This window comes from Pelobates fuscus, chromosome 12, assembly GCF_036172605.1.
Source record: "Pelobates fuscus isolate aPelFus1 chromosome 12, aPelFus1.pri, whole genome shotgun sequence".
NCBI lineage: Eukaryota > Metazoa > Chordata > Amphibia > Anura > Pelobatidae > Pelobates > Pelobates fuscus.
In genome coordinates, this window is record NC_086328.1 from 113,580,085 (window position 1) to 113,601,198 (window position 21,114).

General features: G+C 39.8%; 1 protein-coding gene across 2 annotated transcripts in view; it reads left to right on the plus strand.

Annotated features, from left to right (window-relative positions):
* The window catches only part of CARS1 (cysteinyl-tRNA synthetase 1), a 55,480-nt gene that overhangs the window by 8,469 nt on the left and 25,897 nt on the right, over nucleotides 1-21,114 (plus strand). Inside the window, exons 2-9 of one of the 2 annotated variants that reach the window (XM_063438839.1) lie at nucleotides 10,169-10,414; nucleotides 13,597-13,688; nucleotides 13,853-13,941; nucleotides 14,696-14,792; nucleotides 15,162-15,260; nucleotides 16,084-16,233; nucleotides 18,993-19,133; nucleotides 19,901-19,989. In XM_063438839.1, the coding sequence (XP_063294909.1) occupies nucleotides 10,169-10,414; nucleotides 13,597-13,688; nucleotides 13,853-13,941; nucleotides 14,696-14,792; nucleotides 15,162-15,260; nucleotides 16,084-16,233; nucleotides 18,993-19,133; nucleotides 19,901-19,989 (1,003 nt within the window). The remainder of the gene's footprint in view (nucleotides 1-10,168; nucleotides 10,415-13,596; nucleotides 13,689-13,852; nucleotides 13,942-14,695; nucleotides 14,793-15,161; nucleotides 15,261-16,083; nucleotides 16,234-18,992; nucleotides 19,134-19,900; nucleotides 19,990-21,114) is intronic. The other variant, XM_063438840.1, reaches the window with a different exon arrangement.

Sequence of the window (21,114 nt, forward strand, 5' to 3'; positions counted from 1 at the left end):
CAGCATTGGTATTTTCCAACGAATGATAGCTGGGACAGACTAGTGAATAGACTGTCAATTACTGAATCACCATATCGGTGTTTCGACTAAGACTACTAAGCCTGCATTATCATCTGCCGCCTATAACTGACAGTAGCAGTTTTCTCTATAGGGCTGCATGGACCATTTATCTATAGTTAAGCCGATATTTAGGTCTTACAATACCTAGACCATCTTGTACCTAAGATTACAAGTCTGTTTAGCACCTATTTTTATACTCACCTTTTGGTCTATACACTTAGCACTGTTGTGGGTTTTTCACAGTTGTGTGAGGGGCAAAATAAGGCCGTATAAGAATTAAAGGGGAAATAAGTCGGTTGGGGTGTGCCGGAACAGACGTCGTGGTAGGCCTGTAATAAAAGAGGGCCCACCCATGAGGTGTAATGAAAGTTTAGAGAGGGAGTGGAGGGTGGGGACATGCTAATCGCTAAAAAACGTAAGGGACGGAGGAAGGTGAGTAGGGGGGTTTAAATAGGGAACATGCCCCTCCCACAACTGCAGGCCAAGCCTTTACATTTGTGTGAGGGGCAAAATAAGGCCGTATAAGAATTAAAGGGGAAATAAGTCGGTTCGGGTGTGCCGGAACCGACGTCGTGGTAGGCCTGTAATAAAAGAGGGCAAAAATTGGATACTTGTCAGAAATGAAAAACAATCAACAAAACCTAATTGCCTAGCTGTATGGTGAATGCCAATCAAGTAAATAGTTACCTGGTGCTTTAACCGGCACTCTTGATTGTGCAAGGGGAAGTAAGGTATGTTAAATGTGTTGGCCCTCTAGGGTAGTCTAAGTGTGGGGGTAGAGAAAGTAAAGATAGGTGAGACTTCCTGAGATAATGCTACAAAAAAGACGTGGTGGCTGTGGGAAAGTATGTGATACCCAAAACTGAGGAAGCAGGTATAGTGGCTCAAAACTAGATTACATAGAGAAGTGACTAGTTCCCACTAAGTACAGCCTTACTGACATTTGTGTTTAAAAACGGTTGATCCAAAAGAAGGCGAAAAACCCAGTTTGAAGAGCTGCCAATTTGCAACAAGCTGGGAAAAAATTCCTTCTTGACCCCTATAATGGCAGTCAGAATTTCCTTGGATCAAGCAGCTATTGCCCTACATTGAAAGTTGATGCCTGGTTCGTAGTGTCAGGCATTTAGTAGGTCTGATAGTGGTAGAGATACTTGGATGTCAATGTGAATTCTGTAAATTTTAAATTTACGGAACCTAAAACGCCTTGAGTATAGTATGAGGACATGAAACTGCGTATGAATAGTAAACCTGTACAACATGAGGAGTTGTAAACCGGATAGGTAGAGTTGATGCAAGTTAGAGGTGGCAAAAGAAGCAAAACCAAAAACCACAGACAACATAGCAACAGGAACAGTATCGGTATACGCGAAGAAGGAGCCTCAAAAAGGGGAAGAAGGCCCTAACACACGTACCACGAGCGTGGAAAAAGAGCCAGACGTGAAAAAAAGATGACGACCACGAGCTAACAAGGCTGGCAGCCCGTGGTCGGGCCCTAAAATGCAGGGAACGGCGACAGCTATGGGAGAGTAGGAGTAACCAAAATGCCACAGCGCGATGAGTACCAGACCTAGCCAGAGAGCTCAGGCCGAGAAAGCCAAGCCAGTCGCCGAGCAACGGAGACCTAATAGAAAACCAGACGAATACAGCCTGACGAATTACAGCCTGACCTGTGTGTGATTATTATGTGGACTGCTTCTTACAGCCTGACCTGTGTGTGATTATTATGTGGACTGCTTCTTACAGCCTAACCTGTGTGTGATTATTATGTGGACTGCTTCTCACAGCCTAACCTGTGTGTGATTATTATGTGGACTGCTTCTCACAGCCTGTGTGTGATTATTATATGGACTGCTTCTTACAGCATGACCTGTGTGTGATTATTATATGGACTGCTTCTCACAGCATGACCTGTGTGTGATTATTATATGGACTGCTTCTTACAGCATGACCTGTGTGTGGATATTATATGGACTGCTTCTTACAGCATGTGTGTGATTATTATATGGACTGCTTCTTACAGCCTGACCTGTGTGTGATTATTATATGGACTGCTTCTTACAGCCTGACCTGTGTGTGATTATTATATGGACTGCTTCTTACAGCCTGACCTGTGTGTGATTATTATATGGACTGCTTCTTACAGCCTGTGTGTGATTATTATATGGACTGCTTCTTACAGCCTGTGTGTGATTATTATATGGACTGCTTCTTACAGCCTGTGTGTGATTATTATATGGACTGCTTCTTACAGCCTGACCTGTGTGTGATTATTATATGGACTGCTTCTTACAGCATGACCCGTGTGTGATTATTATATGGACTGCTTCTTACAGCCTGACCTGTGTGTGATTATTATATGGACTGCTTCTTACAGCCTGACCTGTGTGTGATTATTATATGGACTGCTTCTTACAGCCTGTGTGTGATTATTATATGGACTGCTTCTTACAGCTTGACCTGTGTGTGATTATTATATGGACTGCTTCTTACAGCATGACCCGTGTGTGATTATTATATGGACTGCTTCTTACAGCCTGACCCGTGTGTGATTATTATATGGACTGCTTCTTACAGCCTGACCTGTGTGTGATTATTATATGGACTGCTTCTTACAGCCTGACCTGTGTGTGATTATTATATGGACTGCTTCTTACAGCCTGACCTGTGTGTGATTATTATATGGACTGCTTCTTACAGCCTGTGTGTGATTATTATATGGACTGCTTCTTACAGCCTGTGTGTGATTATTATATAGACTGCTTCTTACAGCCTGACCTGCTTATGTGTGATTATATACACTCTATGATTATTGTGTCGACTGTGCGATTATTAAATAGACTGTTCTTACATCCTGACCTGTATGATTGATTATTGTATACACTGTGATTATTATATGTACAGTCTCTTACATTCTTATCTTTATTGGTTACATTGTGTTTGTATAGACTGCCTTTTACATATATCCTGACCTGCATGTGTGTCTGTGATTATTATATAGACTGCCACTTGCACCCTGACCTGTACTGGTGACAGTGTGGTTATTATATCCTAATCTGCATGTCTGACAATGGTGTTCTAATGTAGGTTATCCCTATCAGTACCCTGCACTGCATGTATCTCCGTATCATGGGCGTTACTGCTTCCAAATATATGTAAATTTTCAGTAGCAAGACCACATGCATATTAGTATACAGTTTATGTTTAAAGGATCATATGGAATAGTACAGTCTGTTAAAGGGACACTATAGAGGGGGGAGGGACGGGGGGGGGGGGGGGAGGAAGGCCTTGCTTTCCCATAGGAGAGCATTGTTGCAATGATTTTTTTTTTTTTTTTTACTGATGCTGGATGTCCTCATGCAGAGCGTGAGAATGTCCAGCGTTCGTTAGGCGACCAAAATTCGCCCAGGAAGCACCTCTAGTCGCTGTCTTAATCCTGCAATATAATCATTGCAGTTTTTTTTACATTGCCGGACTAATGATTATTATATGGGCACTGCACCCAGACCATTTCAATGAGCGTATGTGGTCTGGGTGCCTGTATTGTCCCGTTAAGACTGACAAAACCGTTTACATAAGCGATATTTGTTCATGAAAACAGTCAATCTATTTTGCAAAACCACTACAAATTTACCGTTTAACACCTTAAAGGGACACTCTAGGCACCCAGACCACTTCTGCTCATTGGAGTGGTCTGGGTGCCAACTCCCACTACTCTTAACCCTGCAAGTGTAATTATTGCAGTTTTTTATAAACTGCAATAATTACATTGCAGGGTTAACTCCACCTCTAGTGGCTGTCTATTAGACAGCCACTAGAGGTCACTTCCTGGGTTCTAGCACAGGAAACCTGTGCTAGAGCGTCGCTGGATGTCCTCACGCTGTGTGAGGACCTCCAGCGTCGCTCAAAAACCCATAGGAAAGCATTGAAATGATTTTTCAATGCTTTCCTATGGGGAGACGTAATGCGCATGCGCGGCATTGCCGCGCATGCGCATTAGGTCCCCTCGGCCTGTGGGCGAGCTCAGTCTTGCCCACCGGCCAACGCAATGAAGAGGAGGAGCGTCGCAGAGGCGGAGACAGCGACGAGGGACATCGCCGCTGCCTCAGGTAAGTCACTGAAGGGGTTTTCACCCCTTCAGTAACCGGGGATTTGGGGGTGGGAGGGAGAGAGACCCTCCAGTGCCAGGAAAACGTATCGTTTTCCTGGCACTGGAGTTTCCCTTTAAGGACTTCTGGAATAAAAGGGAATCATGTCATGTGTCCCTAAAGTGTTAAAGAGCTTTTTTGAATTGATTGCGAGGGGAATAGTGGTAAAAAAAATAAATAAAAAAAAATACAGCCCTTCTTTGTTCTGGGCAACTTTATCGCCCCATGAGGCTCAAGGCAAACTCATGCACAATAAGGCATATGTGCTGAAATGCAGTTCTCGCGCATGCATAACTGGTCATTTTTCGCACAGTACTATATTTCCGTACGATTCACCGGGGGCAGGAGGTTTAATTACATTTACATGATACGTTTTCACTGTGGTTGGACAGCCAGGTATACAATGTAAATGTAAAAAAATGAAAACTACTAGGAATTTTAAGAAAATAACAGCACAAACCACAGCTAGCTTTTAAATTGTGCAAAATATCAGACTATTCCACTTTAAGAAGCGATTCTAGAAATTCTAAAAATGTTGATACTACAATACAACCGAAAGTTAGTGTCAAGAATTGTGTAAATACTGTATAGGTGTGGCTTTTTCCATATTTGAAATGGTTTCTGTTGTGACCTGTAGCTGTAATTTCATGCTGTTTGTACATAAATTACATTTCACTTGCATTTGCTTTTTGTTTATATTTTTTTAAAGAGATACTATAGGCACCAAAACTACTGTAGCTTGATGAAGCAGTTTTTATGTATAGGTCATGACCCTGCAGTTTCTAGTAGCCAGCCACTAGAGGAGGACTTAAAGGAACACTATAGTCACCTAAATTACAGCTAAATAAAGCAGTTTTAGTGTTTAGATCATTCCCCTGCAATTTCACTGTCATTTAGGAGTTAAATCACTTTGTTTCTGTTTATGCAGCCCTAGCCACACCTCCCCTGGCTATGATTGACAGAGCCTGCATGAAAATAAAACTGGTTTCACTTTCAAACAGATGTAATTTACCTTAAATAATTGTATCTCAATCTCTAAATTTAACTTTAATGACATACAGGAGGCTCTTGCAGGGTCTAGCAAGCTATTAACATAGCAGGGGATAAGAAAATCTTAATTAAACAGAACTTGCAATAAAGAAAGCCTAAATAGGGCTCTCTTTACAGGAAGTGTTTATGGAAGGCTGTGCAAGTCACATGCAGGGAGGTGTGACTAGGGTTCATAAACAAAGGGATTTAACTCTAAATGGCAGAGGATTGAGCAGTGAGGCTGCAGGGGCAGGTTCTATACACCAAAACTGTTTAATTAAGCTAAAGTTGTTCAGGTGACTATAGTGTCCCTTTGACCCTGCAATGTAAATATTGCAGTTTATGAAAACTGCAATGATTACACTTGCAGGGTTAAGGGTAGTGGGAGTTGGCACCCAGACCACTCCAATGGGCAGAAGTGGTCTGGGTGCCTGCGGTATCCCTTTTAATATAGAACTTATCTACTGCTCTGTTAATGGCCAACAAGAGCCTGCAGGAGCTTCCTGTGTGAGACTACAGTTTAATTTACAGAGTTAAAATTAAAGTATGGTTAATTCATTTTTTTCTCATGCAGGCTGTGTCAGTCACAGCCAGGGGAAGTGAGGTTAGGTCTGCAATAAGCAGAAACAAGAGTGCTTTAACTCCTAAATGTCAGAGAATTGAGCAGTGAAACTCCAGGGGCATGATCTATACACCAAAACTGCTTCATTAAGCTTGGTGACGATAGTGTCCCTACATGTAGATTAAATGGCAGTCTGCATAGACCCACGTATACACAGCACGCAATGGCAGTCAGCAGTAGGTATCCAGATTCCTGACTGTTTTAGTAGGATTAATACATTAATTTATTCTCTGCAGTAGATACATTCCATATCAAATACATCAGGGCAACACTTTCCATGTGCTGCCATTCTGTATATATATGTCATGTAAACCATCCTGGTTATATGGGGGAGTCAGCCATGTCTTGAAATGCACTCTGGGTACCAAATACTAGCTATGGCCGCATCAGCAACCAGTGAACGTAAACTAAATAATTATATTCAAGAAATACTATATGGCCAGGATAATATGGTGTATCTAGTCAATCTAAAGTTGGCAAAGCAGCATGGAAGATGTAGTTCTATGGCCAGCTATATATTTTGACACCCTTAATCTAGGAAATTACACTGCGAAATGGACGCGCAGGAATGTGTTTTTTCCCTATTCCGAACCTTTAAAGGAAACTGGTTATTTATTATATTAAATTAATTGTCTGAAACTGTCTCCCAGTGTGCTCATGAGAAGCTTTGGGCATGAATGTAGGATTAGTGAAAACATGATAGCTGTGGGTTGCTGGCATGATCTTTGATTGGATTGGTGGTTCTTCCAACCAAAGAGGGTTTCAAAATGGCTGCATTAAAAAACAAAACACAAGAAGGCTATACTACTGTAAGCTTTCACTTTAAAGAATATGAATACGTTGATTGTTTTTCTTTGATAGATGTAGCCCTTGATAGTGTTTTAAAAAGTCATTTAGTGAACTGTGTTTTGCCAGTCTTTTCACAGGTAAAGAAATTCTGTAGGTTTTATTGCTTATGGTTGACTAAGCATGTGATAGGCTCGTTAGGAAAGTTTCCGAGACGTGGGCGGCAGGTAATTTATACTGGCGTTCAGTAAAAACGCAATTGATTTGTAATTTGAGTACAACTGTTTTGTCCTTTCACCCTCACCTGTTTGATAGCCAGTAATTCATGTTTCAGTTTGTCTCTTCCTCGTCATTACTTTAGGTTAACTAGCATGTATACCTCCCTAGTGTCCCTGTTTAGGTGGGAAGTCCGTAATCGGTCTTTGTAAATAAGACACATTTTTCTTGTTCTTAATTACATTTAAGCGGTATACAGTACGTTATTGGTAAGTCACCTTAAAATGTCTCCGAACAGCCCCGCACCTGTTCACACCCTGTTAATAGCGCTAAAATAAAAGTGTTATTCATATGAAATATTGGGAGATATGCCAGCATCATCACAGCCCTTTCCATGTTGTGTAGGGGTGTTCCACACACATTGTAGGAAATAGAGGTTTTTAGCTATTCTGTGAAAGTGACAATCCAAATTGTCACTTTCAAAATATTGAAAAATTTAAAATAGAGATCTCCTGGTTATGCGTGTGTTTTTTTTTTTTTTTTACATTTGGGTTTTTGATAAACCTCACATATACTATATATGTCTATATAATGAAAAATCCATAATTCTGTGCTCGACAAATTCCAGACGCCGGGTTGCCATTTTGTTCTGGTGCCTGTTTTTTGTGTGCCTGTTTCCTCCGAGGCGGGCGGCAAGGGAGATGTGATATTCTGATGCTGGGGGTTGCAATATGATGTCGTCCCGGCATCACTAAGCAGCGCATGAGGGAGCAGAACAGGAAGATCAGTGGTCCCTTGCTGTGTTTGCTGTGTTCCTTTAACCCCTTAAGGACACATGACATGTGTGACATGTCATGATCCCCTTTTATTCCAGAAGTTTGGTCCTTAAGGGGTTAATGCTATCCAAATTCGCCTCCCCTGAAGCACGTGCTGAGTTACCAATCACTTCACACAGTTCAGATTAGTAACCAGAGTACTGGGCTCCTATGTGATGGGTTAACACTACTTGTCCCATAAATCACTGCTGGACAGAGAATAATGGATTAAGACCAGATCCGACAGACCAGAATGAGAGGTTCCTGTTATTTTTTTTTTTTTTTTTTTTTTTTAATGATTTAAAGAAACACTATAGTGCTGGAATACATCATTGGGTCCCAAGTCCTTTTCTCTATGGAGATTAAAGGTGTTTTTTGTTACCTATTCTTCCTTGCCGCACCAGTCTCGCCACGGCTGCTCCCTCCTCCGTGGCTGAGATCATCAGTCTTGATGATCTCAGCCAATCTCTTGCTTTCCTGTAGGAAAGCACTGGGAGGCTATTGTGTATGAACGGTAAGACGCAGCCCTCATCTCCTCATAGAGATGCATTGAAACAAGCATTCAGCGTCTCCTTGCAGTGTGTGGAAACGCTAAATGTAGGTGCTGCACAATATGCAGCACTGACCCAGGAAGCACTTATTGTGGCCGTCACTAAAAGTGTTCTAAGGCAGTGTTTACATTGAAAAGCGCGCGGGCAAGCTGTAGACACCATAACAACTACATTATCTATAAAATATGTTGGTTGGGGAATATTGTTTCCCTTTTAAGTATAGTATTTCCCCTTTGTTTTTCAACACATCGGATTGTGAAACTTTCATCAATGAAAGCTCCAGTCACACCCTGTTTATGATCTCTGCAAGTATAGATTCATACAGTGTTTCTAATTTAATAAAGCCTCCTCTCCTTGATCCAGCTAAGACCAGAACGACCCAGCTTTATCTAAATCACATAGCTCCTTTGGAAAGTACCACCGCCAGCTGTGAATTGTTAGCAGGTCTAAGACTTCCCCTAAAAATTGATCATACGTATAGGAAGTGGAGTCGGTGCCTCCCTTCCCTCAGAAGTTACCAGAAAGATTTACGGTGACTGGTAGCCCTGTTACATTGTTACTATCCTATTATGACACCTGTGGGTTGCTAGTGGTATTGTTTCTATAGTTCTGTTAATCTGTTAAAATTGTTTCATTCTATTCTGTCACAAAAAAAATACATTTAATCTTTTTTTTTTTTTCTTTGAGTGTTATAGTTTTCATAAAATACACAAGGAAATGTAGGGACTGCTTTTCCTTATCTATATAGCAGCCAAACGTTGACACAACTTGACAATGGGCAGACCATACGCAGAGTACTATTTCAGTTGCCAGTCAGATTTACCCACAATCCATCAGTAAAATGAGTTCCATAGAAGGAAATCGCAAACATCATGGGCAGAGGAGAACAAAATGACTGCACCCAGGAATTTAAATCCGACACAAGGAAGAAAATATAAGTAGAAACAAGGGAGGATGTATAATCATTAAGATACAAAAATTAAAATGACAGGGCTGCTTTAAGAAATTTGTTTTTTAAAGGACCTCTCAGATAGGGTGCACTTCCTCATTTGCTTCGTACCGTAGCACATATAGAAGAATGACAGAAGCAGCATGCATCCTGCCTCCCAATACATCTTTATGTAGTGATGGTCTCCTTAAGGCCGAGTGGAGCTGTGGTAGTGTGTTTCTTTAAAAATCAACACATGAAAGTAAATGCTTGTTATAATAATCACTTTTTAATTAAACTATACTGACATAACTGCCTTCTGAAAAGACAAAAGTAGGACTCTTAATGCACATTAACTTGTGTTTACTATGACCCTTTGGTAAAATGAATTGCATCAGTGTGTATGTTTTGCTTAGCTGCTTGTTTTTTGGCATTGTTTTTTTTGTTTTTTTTTAAACTTTAGCGCATGTTTTCTGCATTCATAGTAAGATTATGTCAAAAATAGTGAAAAGGGCATGATTTCTTTATGTGTTTATGTAATGCTGTTTTTTATGATTCGGCTACTCTGGACATAAAAGGACACTATAGGCACTCAAACCACTTAATCTCACTGAAGAGGTTTGGGTGCAGTGTTCCAATTGAAGTTTTAGACAAAACACTGGAAACGACTCTAGACGTCCCGTGTCTTGACAATCCCCACAGGAAAGCACTTTCCTATGGGGGAAGGCCTCGTCGGGCATTTGCATTAGGTTCCTCCTCATGATGACAGCAGAGGTGGAGCCAGCGCCAAAGGGACCTCGCAGTAAGGTAAATTAAAAAAAGTTTAGGGTTTTTTTAAAACCCTCTTCACTGTGGCAGGGGTGGAGAGGGGAAGGGGGATACTATATTAGTGCAAATTAGTCTACTGTTCCCATGATCCTCTACTGCTTTGGAATTGTGTCATTGTGCATGATTTGCTTGTTTATGGAGCACTGTGGTAACCCTTGTTGATAAACTGTTTTGTGCATCTCTTGCAGCTCAGAGCTACCATTCTATACTGAACATTAGTGAGCCGAATGCCAGACTGAACGCTTTGAACGAGTTCCTCAGCACTCGTAGTTATATCCAGGGCTACACGCTTTCTCAGGCTGATATAGATGTATTCAAACAGCTCCCAGGACCTCCTCCTGATCATTACTTCCATGTGGTTCGGTGGCAAAAGCACATAGCGGCAATCTCTAGTGACTCTACTGTAAAGAGTGACTCAAATAAATTGCAGTTGTGTGAGTAACACATTTCTAAGTATCTTCATGTTTATAGAACATAGTTATCAAGAGGAGTGTTTGCTGTATGACACCGACGTGTTCCTCTTTGTACATCTCTCTGGATTGCTTATTGAGTTTTTAATTATGGAGTTTTTTTTATTTTTTTATTTAGTTACCCGTTATAATTTACAAGTATAGAAGCCAGAGAGATTGGTTATGCACAGGAACCATGTAGCACTTGTAACCATGTAGAAAAAAAAAAAGTTCCTTCTTGGAGTGCTTTACGTAGACTTAATATGATGATCCCCGTTCTTTATAATTCAGTTTGTTTTTCTGGTTTCTGGAGTTTTCTGGATATTTGGTAACGCTGATTTTAACCCCTTAAGGACACAACTTCTGGAATAAAATGGAATCATGATGGAATATTTCTGTCATGTGCCCTTAAGGGGTTTTAAACTATTTTCATTTTTAAAGGCCTGAATAGTAGAAAATGGGATATTAAAGTCCATATTATTTACAATTCGAGGGTGCCAAAGTTTTTTGTGATTTGTATCCTGGATATTCCATTCTTTTATAGCCGTAATCTGGGAAGTAAATCATTTGACATATTTTTGGCGCAAATGTGCTGTGAGTTAGTGGAATGGCAAGATTCCACAGGATGTTTAGTATGTGCTGGTGCAATACGCTATGACCCTGTATCCACTGTGCCACTGTATTAGAAGCATCATTCCATATACTGTCTGTGTTAGCCATGTGGTAGCTAATAAACCCATATTAAATGCTGCCATTCCTTATTTTGTTTTTTAAGTATTTTTTGTTTTTGGACCTTAAAGGGACGCTATAGTCACCAGAACATCTACAGCTTAATGTAGTTGTTCTGGTAAGTATAGTCAGTCCCTGCAGATGTTTTGCTGTAAACATGGTCTTTTCAGAGAAAAGGCAGTGTTTACATTACAGCCTAGGAACGCCTCCAGTGGCCACTCATCAGATGGCTACTAGAGGTGCTTCCTGGGGCATTGCTGCACAGTGTGCAGCACTGACAGTCAGTGTCTCCACCCTCTGCCTGGAGACGCTGAACTTTCCTCATAGAGCTACATTGATTCAATGCATCCCTTTCAAGGGAAATGCTGATTGGCCAGGGCAGTGTTTGGCTTCACCCCCTCAGCCCACCTCTTTGGCTGAGATCATCAGAATTCACAATCTCAGCCAATCAAATGCTTTCCTATGAGAAAGCATTGTGATTGGCTAAGATCACCAATTCTGAAGATGTCAGCCAAAGAGGCAGATCAGGGGCAGAGCTGGCACCAGTAGACTGTAAGAAAGGTACGATTTTACTATATTTAGTGGGGCTAGTGGTCTAGATTGACGTTTGTGTTCCTGACCCTATAGTGTTCCTTTACTTTTTTTTTTTTTAATTGAACTAGGATTTCAAATTACTTGTTTTTGCTGAATTTTACCCATCTCAATATCTGTTATTATAAAATCAATGCAAAAATAAATTTGTTAGGTGCGACAAAGAGACAGCCTCCCCCCTTGCAGAACTGCATTTCTCCTGAATCATTTCTAAAGGGCCATAAAGCATCGTGGAAGTTGTAGTACTAATATACGGTGGTCTACCAGTTGGCCATTCTCTGATTTACCTGTGTTAAAGAGACACTGTATGACCTGGGCTGCCCTCGTGCCTCCATTAATATGCATGTGCACAGTTACGGAACCTTTTCACACAAAAAAACCCTCCCAGTTAGCTAGGAGGGCCTGGTGGAAACGCTCCTGCGCTTGGCAATGCCCAGGAGCCAGAAACATGCCCTTTAGAAAATCTTGCTTCTTGTGATTAACTTTCAGGAGAATTTTATTTAAAACCCTTTGAAAGCATCCATTCAGTACAGTAGCTATTGATAAGATACTTTTGGCTCTTGGTTTGTATTTTCAGATACTGTAAAAAACATGGCTTTGGGGGATGGGGCAATAGTTACTAAATATTTGTCCAGCGTCAAAAATATACAAAACCTCTTTACACACAGAGCTTCACAGGGGGTAAGAAGCTGCCGTTTAACCTGTCACAGTCAGTATAGGATGTATTTTGTTCTAGGAAGGTCAGTAAAGATACAGAATTAGAGGAATGTAAATTGTTCTAAAATATTAAAGGACCACTGTAGGCACCCAGACCACTTCAGCTCAATGAAGTGGTCTGTGTGCCAGGTCCCCCTAGTTTTAACCCTGCAGCTGTAAACATTGCAGTTTCAGAGAAACTGCTATGTTTACATTGCAGGGTTAATCCAGCCTTTAGTGACTGTCTCACTGACAGCCACTAGACTCCGCTTCTGCGATTTGAAAATCGCATTAAACTCACGCTGGACGTCCATAGGAAAGCATTGAGTAATGCTTTCCTATGGGCGGTTTGAATACGCGTGCGGCTCCGGCCGCGCATTCGGAGCGGACGTCGGCAGGGGAGGATAGGTCACCAGCACTGGGCGATGGATTAAGGTAAGTGGTTGAAGGGGGTTTAACCCCTTCAGCCCAGCAGGAGGGGGACTCCGAAGGAGGGGGGACCTAATAACCCTATAGTGCCAGGAAAAAAGTTTGTTTTACGGGCACTATAGTGTACCTTTTAATAGAAACAAAAATGTTATGACAGTGATGCTATTCTGTGGGCCTTATCTATGTGAGTTGTTTGGAGATGGGGGTGGGGACATATTTATCAGAGTGTTCTGAAAAGTAGTGGTTAAATTCCGTGAGCTTTTTCTTCATAATTAGTTTGCCATAAGGGACACTATATAGTCACCAGAACAAATACAGCTTAATTTAGTTGTTCTGGTGTCTATAACCTGTCCATGCAAGCATTTTAATTTAAAACACTGCCTTTTCAGAGAAAAGAACGCCTTGTGGGCTGACCTCATCAGAATTGACAATCTCCGCAAATCCATTGCTTTCCTATGGGAAATCAATTCTGATGATGTCAACCAAGGAAGCGGATAAGGGGCGGAGTTTGCGCTGACAGACACGCGCAGCGCTGGAATAAGGTAGTTTTTACTATATTTAAGGGGGTAAGGGAGAGCCTGGGGACTTTATAATGTTGGGGTCAGGAATACACATTTAAGTTCTGACCCTATAGTGTTCCTTTAATTCAATCGGATACATTCTTTAGCTAGTTTAACAAACTTCACACTTTTTTTTTAATGGGATTTTTTATCTTATTTCAGGTAAGGGAAGACGCACTCAGCCACAATGGTTAGCTCCAGAAGCCAAAGAACAACCAAAACTACGTCTGTATAACAGTCTGACCCGCAACAAGGTATGCTAAATAATTGCTACCAAACCTTACTCCAAGCAGAGTAATGCTTTGTTGGTCATGGCACGTTTTAGCATGTTTTTTGAATTTTTTTATTGAAGTAGTATTTTATACATTTTCATTGCGAATTAAATGATTATTCAGTTTGTTTTCTTTCATTTCTGTAGGATGTGTTTGTTCCCCAGAAAGGTAAAAAAGTTACGTGGTACTGCTGTGGACCAACTGTGTATGATGCCTCTCACATGGGACATGCTAGGTGCGTGTACAATCGACTCATGTTTATAAAGACTGTTCGTAAGTTCCGTGTGTATGATATTGCATCCCCTCCTTTAGTATTTATGGCCAGAGTTAGTTCTTTCCTAGACACATTTATGCATCTAGGGGAGGGTTCGAAAATGGATTAGTCACCATGTAAACATGGGGTATCTATGTGCTGATGGCTCAACTTTTATTGCTTTGCTCCAGAATTGCTCTTTATTTAAGACCCACATTGTATTATTTGTGTTTGCCTGTCCTTTTGTTTAAATAATGCTGATGATGTGACAGAGTTCTTTATTGTTATAGCTTCACCATCGGTTTGTAGCATTTTAAAGGTCTGTTGGTCAATTTGTAGCTGTTGTGGAACCCGGTATTATGTCCATCCAAAAAAAAACAATCCATAAGAAATCTTAGCATCAGGTTAACCAAGCAAGAGGAAAACATATTTAATAGGAAACGGTTAAAAAAAAAAAAATCTTGATGTTTCTGCTATTAAACCATTTGGTGTACGTGATCATATCTTCCACAAATGTTATGTATAAAAAGAAATCAGCTACTAGTAATAGGGGATGAAGAATTGCTGCAATTGTAGACACTGTTCCTTATGTGTGGCCCTGGCCCATATAAATTTCATGGTGGGCCCAATATGTGCGTGGGCTGCAATACATCTTATGGGCACTGCTTCCTTGAAATTTGGTACGATAAAGGTTTGCTTCTGTTTAAGTATTATTAAAAATAATTAATTTTTTTAGGTCATATATTTCTTTTGATATCCTGAGGAGAGTGTTAAAAGACTATTTTAAATACGATGTGTTTTACTGCATGAATATCACCGACATTGATGATAAGGTAAGACGCCGGTCCAATATTATGTTGTTTTGTCTTTGGCGGTGTATTTGTTTTTTTGCGTGGTGATAAGCCCTCCTGAATCTACTTTTTTTTCTTATTGTTGGTACAGGCATGGGGGGGAGGGAGGAGGTGATACAAGAATATATCAAGAACATAAGAAGGTTCACTGGTTAATGTTTCAGATGTAATGCCACAGCTTTTAATCTGACAGAGGTCAATAAAATGAATACTATTAGGCTAGGTTTTAATAACATCTAGGTTTCATGTTGTACTTAGTAATGTACGAAAGCTAAATGTTTCTTTCCTGGTTATTATTGATCTGATTATTAATATTAAATAACCCTCATTATTACTTTGTCATTTTTTTAGATTATTAGGCGAGCCAGACAGAACTATCTGTTTCAGCAATACAAGGAGAGACATCCTACTGCCTCCGCTCTCCTGTTTGATGTCAATACAGCATTAAAGGTTTGTACTCCTTAATACTCTAACCCAGTGCTTCTCTCATTATAACGAGATACATTGACTGCTTGTTGGGTGAATAGCATGACTCTAAAATAAGTAATTATCAGAAAGCATCATATTAAGGAAAATTAAAGAGTATACATTTTTAAATAATAAAGACATTAAAATAAAATGATTTTTTACATCTGTTTTCAGTCTACTGTGACATCTCTAATGTGTGAGTTAAATTGTAAAATCAGTTTTATGAAATACAGGAGAAATCACTGGGTTCTGCCTAGTTTAAAGGGACTTATAACTTCAGTGAGATTGTGTTTATAAGTGCTTAACTGTTTCGGGGATGTTGTTTTAAGCTGTCAATATAGTTATTGGCATTTCTATTGGTGACGTTTGTACAGTTTTATGCTGACCTCAGGAAACGTAATAGATGACTGACTTTATTACATGACTTGAAACTACAGACAGTTCATCCATCGACTCAAAACTCCCTTTGTGAATGAAAATGACTTCCTAGAGCTGTCGGCATTTTCAGTGGCATGAGATAAGTGAGAGAGATGAAAAGGGGAAGCCGTGGTCAGAATTCTGATTTAAACTGTACATTCAGTAGCTAATTTTACTTGCACAATGTACAGATGTACAGATATCTGCTATATTTCTACTTTGCTATATGGAGTCTGTGAAATTCTAAATATTACCGTTGGTAAGGTAAGGTGTGAACAAGCAAATTTAAGCCCTGTTGTATAAATACATATTTTTTTTTTTTATATATGTAATTTGTAACTTTTCCTTTAACTGACATGGGTCCTTTTTAACACCTTCCCCTCCACAGCCATTTTTACAAAAGCTCAATGAGACCACTGACCCTGATAAAAAGCAGATGCTTGAGAAGATTGAGAAGGCAGTGTCTGCTGCAGTCTGTCCACTAGAGGAGGCCCTGAGTCAAAGTACGGCCGAGGGGGAAATTCACACATGCACACAGGTAGAGTTATTCTGATCACTTTAAACAGGCAACTAGTATGAACAGTAAGGGCACAGTGCAAACGTACTGTGTTATATAAACCAATAGATGGATCACTGCCCTTGATTCAGCTTTAGTACCCATCGTCAGAGTTAACCAAAAGGAGTGCAAACGTACTGTGTTATATAAACCAATAGATGGATCACTGCCCTTGATTCAGCTTTAGTACCCATCGTCAGAGTTAGCCAAAAGGAGTGCAAACGTACTGTTATATAAACCAATAGATGGATCACTGCCCTTGATTCAGCTTTAGTACCCATCGTCAGAGTTAGCCAAAAGGAGTGCAAACGTACTGTGTTATATAAACCAATAGATGGATCACTGCCCTTGATTCAGCTTTAGTACCCATCGTCAGAGTTAGCCAAAAGGAGTGCAAACGTACTGTGTTATATAAACCAATAGATGGATCACTGCCCTTGATTCAGCTTTAGTACCCATCGTCAGAGTTAGCCAAAAGGAGTGCAAACGTACTGTGTTATATAAACCAATAGATGGATCACTGCCCTTGATTCAGCTTTAGTACCCATCGTCAGAGTTAGCCAAAAGGAGTGCAAACGTACTGTTATATAAACCAATAGATGGATCACTGCCCTTGATTCAACTTTAGTACCCATCGTCAGAGTTAACCAAAAGGAGTGCAAACGTACTGTTATATAAACCAATAGATGGATCACTGCCCTTGATTCAACTTTAGTACCCATCGTCAGAGTTAGCCAAAAGGAGTGCAAACGTACTGTTATATAAACCAATAGATGGATCACTGCCGTTGATTCAGCTTTAGTACCCATCGTCAGAGTTAGCCAAAAGGAGTGCAAACGTACTGTGTTATATAAACCAATAGATGGATCACTGCCCTTGATTCAGCTTTAGTACCCATCGTCAGAGTTAGCCAAAAGGAGTGCAAACGTACTGTGTTATATAAACCAATAGATGGATCACTGCCCTTGATTCAGCTTTAGTACCCATCGTCAGAGTTAGCCAAAAGGAGTGCAAACGTACTGTGTTATATAAACCAATAGATGGATCACTGCCCTTGATTCAGCTTTAGTACCCATCGTCAGAGTTAACCAAAAGGAGTGCAAACGTACTGTGTTATATAAACCAATAGATGATCACTGCCCTTGATTCAGCTTTAGTACCCATCGTCAGAGTTAACCAAAAGGAGTGCAAACGTACTGTGTTATATAAACCAATAGATGGATCACTGCCCTTGATTCAGCTTTAGTACCCATCGTCAGAGTTAGCCAAAAGGTAGGAGTTGTGGATTTATGGCAATTTTTTGTATTTATTTATTTTTACTTTTCCCTTTTTCCTATCTATTTCATTCAAAGAATTATGGGAGTTATAGTTAAGGAACATCTGGAGGACCAGAGTTTGGAAAACCCTGGCTTAATGAAGTAAAACCCACTGCTTTGTTTTTTATTTCACTACATATTTAATATTTATATATGTAGGTGTCCATATAATAAAATTATAATCGTAATAATTAACATTTAATAGTTTACCCTATTAAATTCATGAACACTGTTGTGGTTTAAATTCTTGGTAAATAATATGTAAAAAAAAAAAATTGGTTTGTTAAGCCCCCTTTTTTTAAAGGACACTTTTGGGGGGAGTGTTTAAGAGTGTTGTATTCTGAAGAATGCCGTTCTAAATGCGTGGAGTCACCAATGGAATGTGATGCTTGTTCCACCAGTTTCCATAGTGATTGCCATGTTTGGAATTGTTACCACTTATCAGACCACGACACTTTGATAAGTCCTCCATTTCACTACAAGTTAATCAACAGACTAATCAGTATATGTTGGTGAAAATGTGCATGGTCCCTTTTGTGCTCGATCAAGAGTTTGTTCAGCTGCCACAAATGATTTTCTTTGGACCACTACTTTGAAATGTTCACTAATCCATTAAATAGATAAATAGATTAAGGGAACACTATAGTGACAGGAATACAAACAAGTATTCCTGTAACCAATGTAAAAGGTGAGTTTACGTACCTTTTATTCCAGTTCTGCGAGGCTCCACTCCTTTGGATGAGATCATCACAATTGGCGATCTAAGCCAATCTAATGGTTTACCATAGGAAAGCATTGGCAGGCTATTGCGCATGCCCAGCAAAACACTGCACCAATTAGCATCTACTCATAAAGATGCATTAAATCAAGGCATCTTTATGGGGAGCGTTCAGCTTCTCCATGCAGAGCGAGGAGATACTGAACATCCGAAAGCATATCTAGTGGCCGTCTGAGTGACTGCCACTAGAGGTTTTCTCTGAAAAGGTGTTGTTTACATTAAAATGACTGCAAGGACAGGCTGTAGACACCACGATTACTACATTTAGCTCTAGTTGTTCTGATGACTAGTGTCCCTTTAAATAGGGTGCACTAACCCAGTTGAACAAACTACAAAATTTAGAAACAGATTGTTTTTCCCCAACTAAATTTAATGTTGTATTATTTTCGGTTTTCTAGATAGTTTAATTTCATTTGTAGTATATGTGATCTGTATATAGTGTCGTGAGTTAATAAAACAAAGGGGAGCTAGAACTTAGACTGGGAATGGAGAATTGAAAAGTGATTTGAACATTTTATGCCAAAATAGTTCAAATGGTACATTTTTCCTGCTCTGTTTTTCCACAATGTTTGTAAAAGAACAGAAAGTAACTGGAGAACTGAGTTTATATATTTTAACCCAATGATTTTTTTTAAAATGTTTTTTAGAAATTGCTGGAAGAAGCCGCGGACTTGCTGTCAGATTGGCTGGATACCCAGCAGGGCGCTGAAGTTTCAGATAATTCTATTTTTTCACAGCTTCCAAAGTACTGGGAAGGTGAATACCATAACGATATGGATGCTTTAAATGTAAGTACAACAAAGTATTGCCCAGACTCTGCAATAGAGAATCCTCCATCAATCCTCTGATATGGATTGAGCCGGTTAACACAAATCATAACCTCGTTAAAAAATACCTTTTTCCAAGATGTAGATTTTTTTCCTAAATATATTTTATATGCCGCTCCAGATATTTGCATTTTTTTGGGTGCTGAACTTTTAAACATTCAGACCATTGGACCTAGTCGTTTCATCCAGCTTTGAAGCTGGTTTTAGCATACGCTGTTTATGTACTGTTTGGATTCACCTCTTTTTAAAAAAACATTTTCTGTATGTTTACTGCCTTGAGAGCACATACATTTGTATACATAAAATAAACACGGTACAAGTCATTGTTTGATCTCTTACTTTAGGTCAGCTGGGTTAGGCTGCAGATGCTGCCACTGTAAAAGATCATCACTGGAGGAGTGTTGCCATTTGAGACTAAAATATATATTCCAAGGCTGTTTACCTTGCAGATGTAGAATATTATGTTTAATTGTATAAGGAATAACAAAGTGCAAGCAGTCAGTGTCTTTTAGGGGGCGGACTGAGCTTCCCAACACGCTCAGGGTGCGGGCTGAGCTCCCAAAACATTCAGAGGATGGCTTACACCACACAGAATGCTGACTGACCACCTCATAATTTCAATTAGTGTTAAGACACCTCTGATAACAGACCCATGTAAGTCAGGTCAGCTATAATAATCCTGAATTTGGTTCTCGGTTGTGCTGATCTGGTCCCAATGTTCTCCATAGGTTCTCCCTCCAGATGTGCTCACACGAGTGAGTGAATATGTGCCCGAAATTGTACAGTTTGTGGAAAAAATTGTGGATAATGGTTATGGGTAAGAGTTTTTTTTATTAGAAATGGTTTATTAATATTTGTGGTTTGACCACGAAACCCTGCTGACAACCTTAAAGCTAACCTTTTTGTATTTCCAACGGCTCTAGACACACATTATCCTGTCTTAAAAACACCTTTCAGGTATGTGGTGGAGTACTTATGTTGAAAACCTGATTTCTAATTTATTTTCTAATTTTACAAAGGAGAAAAAGTGCCCACATGTTTCTCCATTCTAGGGCCAGTCTACTTATATATGCCAAAGTACATACAACGAGATAGGAAAACAGCTGATTATCTAAAAATATAAAGAAATGGAAAACATAGTGTAAATCCACATTATAAAATTATGTGCGCTGTAATTAGATGCACTCACAAGAAGGTAGCGTAATTAGGCATTCATAAGGTGCCTCCCCAGATGGTGGCGGGGGCTGTTGTCCACTTCCCTGGACGTACGCCACTGGAATACAGGACTTCAGGTGGTCAGTTGAAAAAAGCTGCTTTTATTGAATACAGCATAAAAAATTATTTCAAATAAATAAGAATGTGGTCAGTCTTATGCGTTTCGTCCTTTTAGATAGGACTTCCTCAGGGACCATATATTAAACGCAAATCATAAAATGACAATATGCCACAAAAAAGCTGCTACTTATATATGCAGCAGGATGCCATGGTGTTCGTCGACAACAATTAAATAATTTAACAATGTCTTGATAGTCAAATAGCAGAAATATTACCAAATTAGGCAACGTAGATAATCAGCTTGGTTATTTTGGCCTAACGTTTGTGATTTTGTTGCCAGTTCACCGTTTCTTGGCTTAGTGCAGGGTTCTCCAAACTCTGGCCCTCCAGATGTTGCCAAACTACAACTCCCATGAGCCTCTGGTGATCTATTTCATTCAAAGAATTATGACAGTTATAGTTAAGCAATAGCTGGAGGAAGTAAAATCCACTGCTTTGTTTTTTATTTCACTAAACTGTGCCTCGTGGGGCTTCTGGCTCTGCTGTGTGGTATTGAAAGAAATGGAAGCCACATCAGAGCTGTCATACAAGAAGCTGTGTGGCCAACAGAAGAGACATTTAAACTCCTGCAAACTGTGATTCAGTCACTTTTTTATCTCTATTTTTT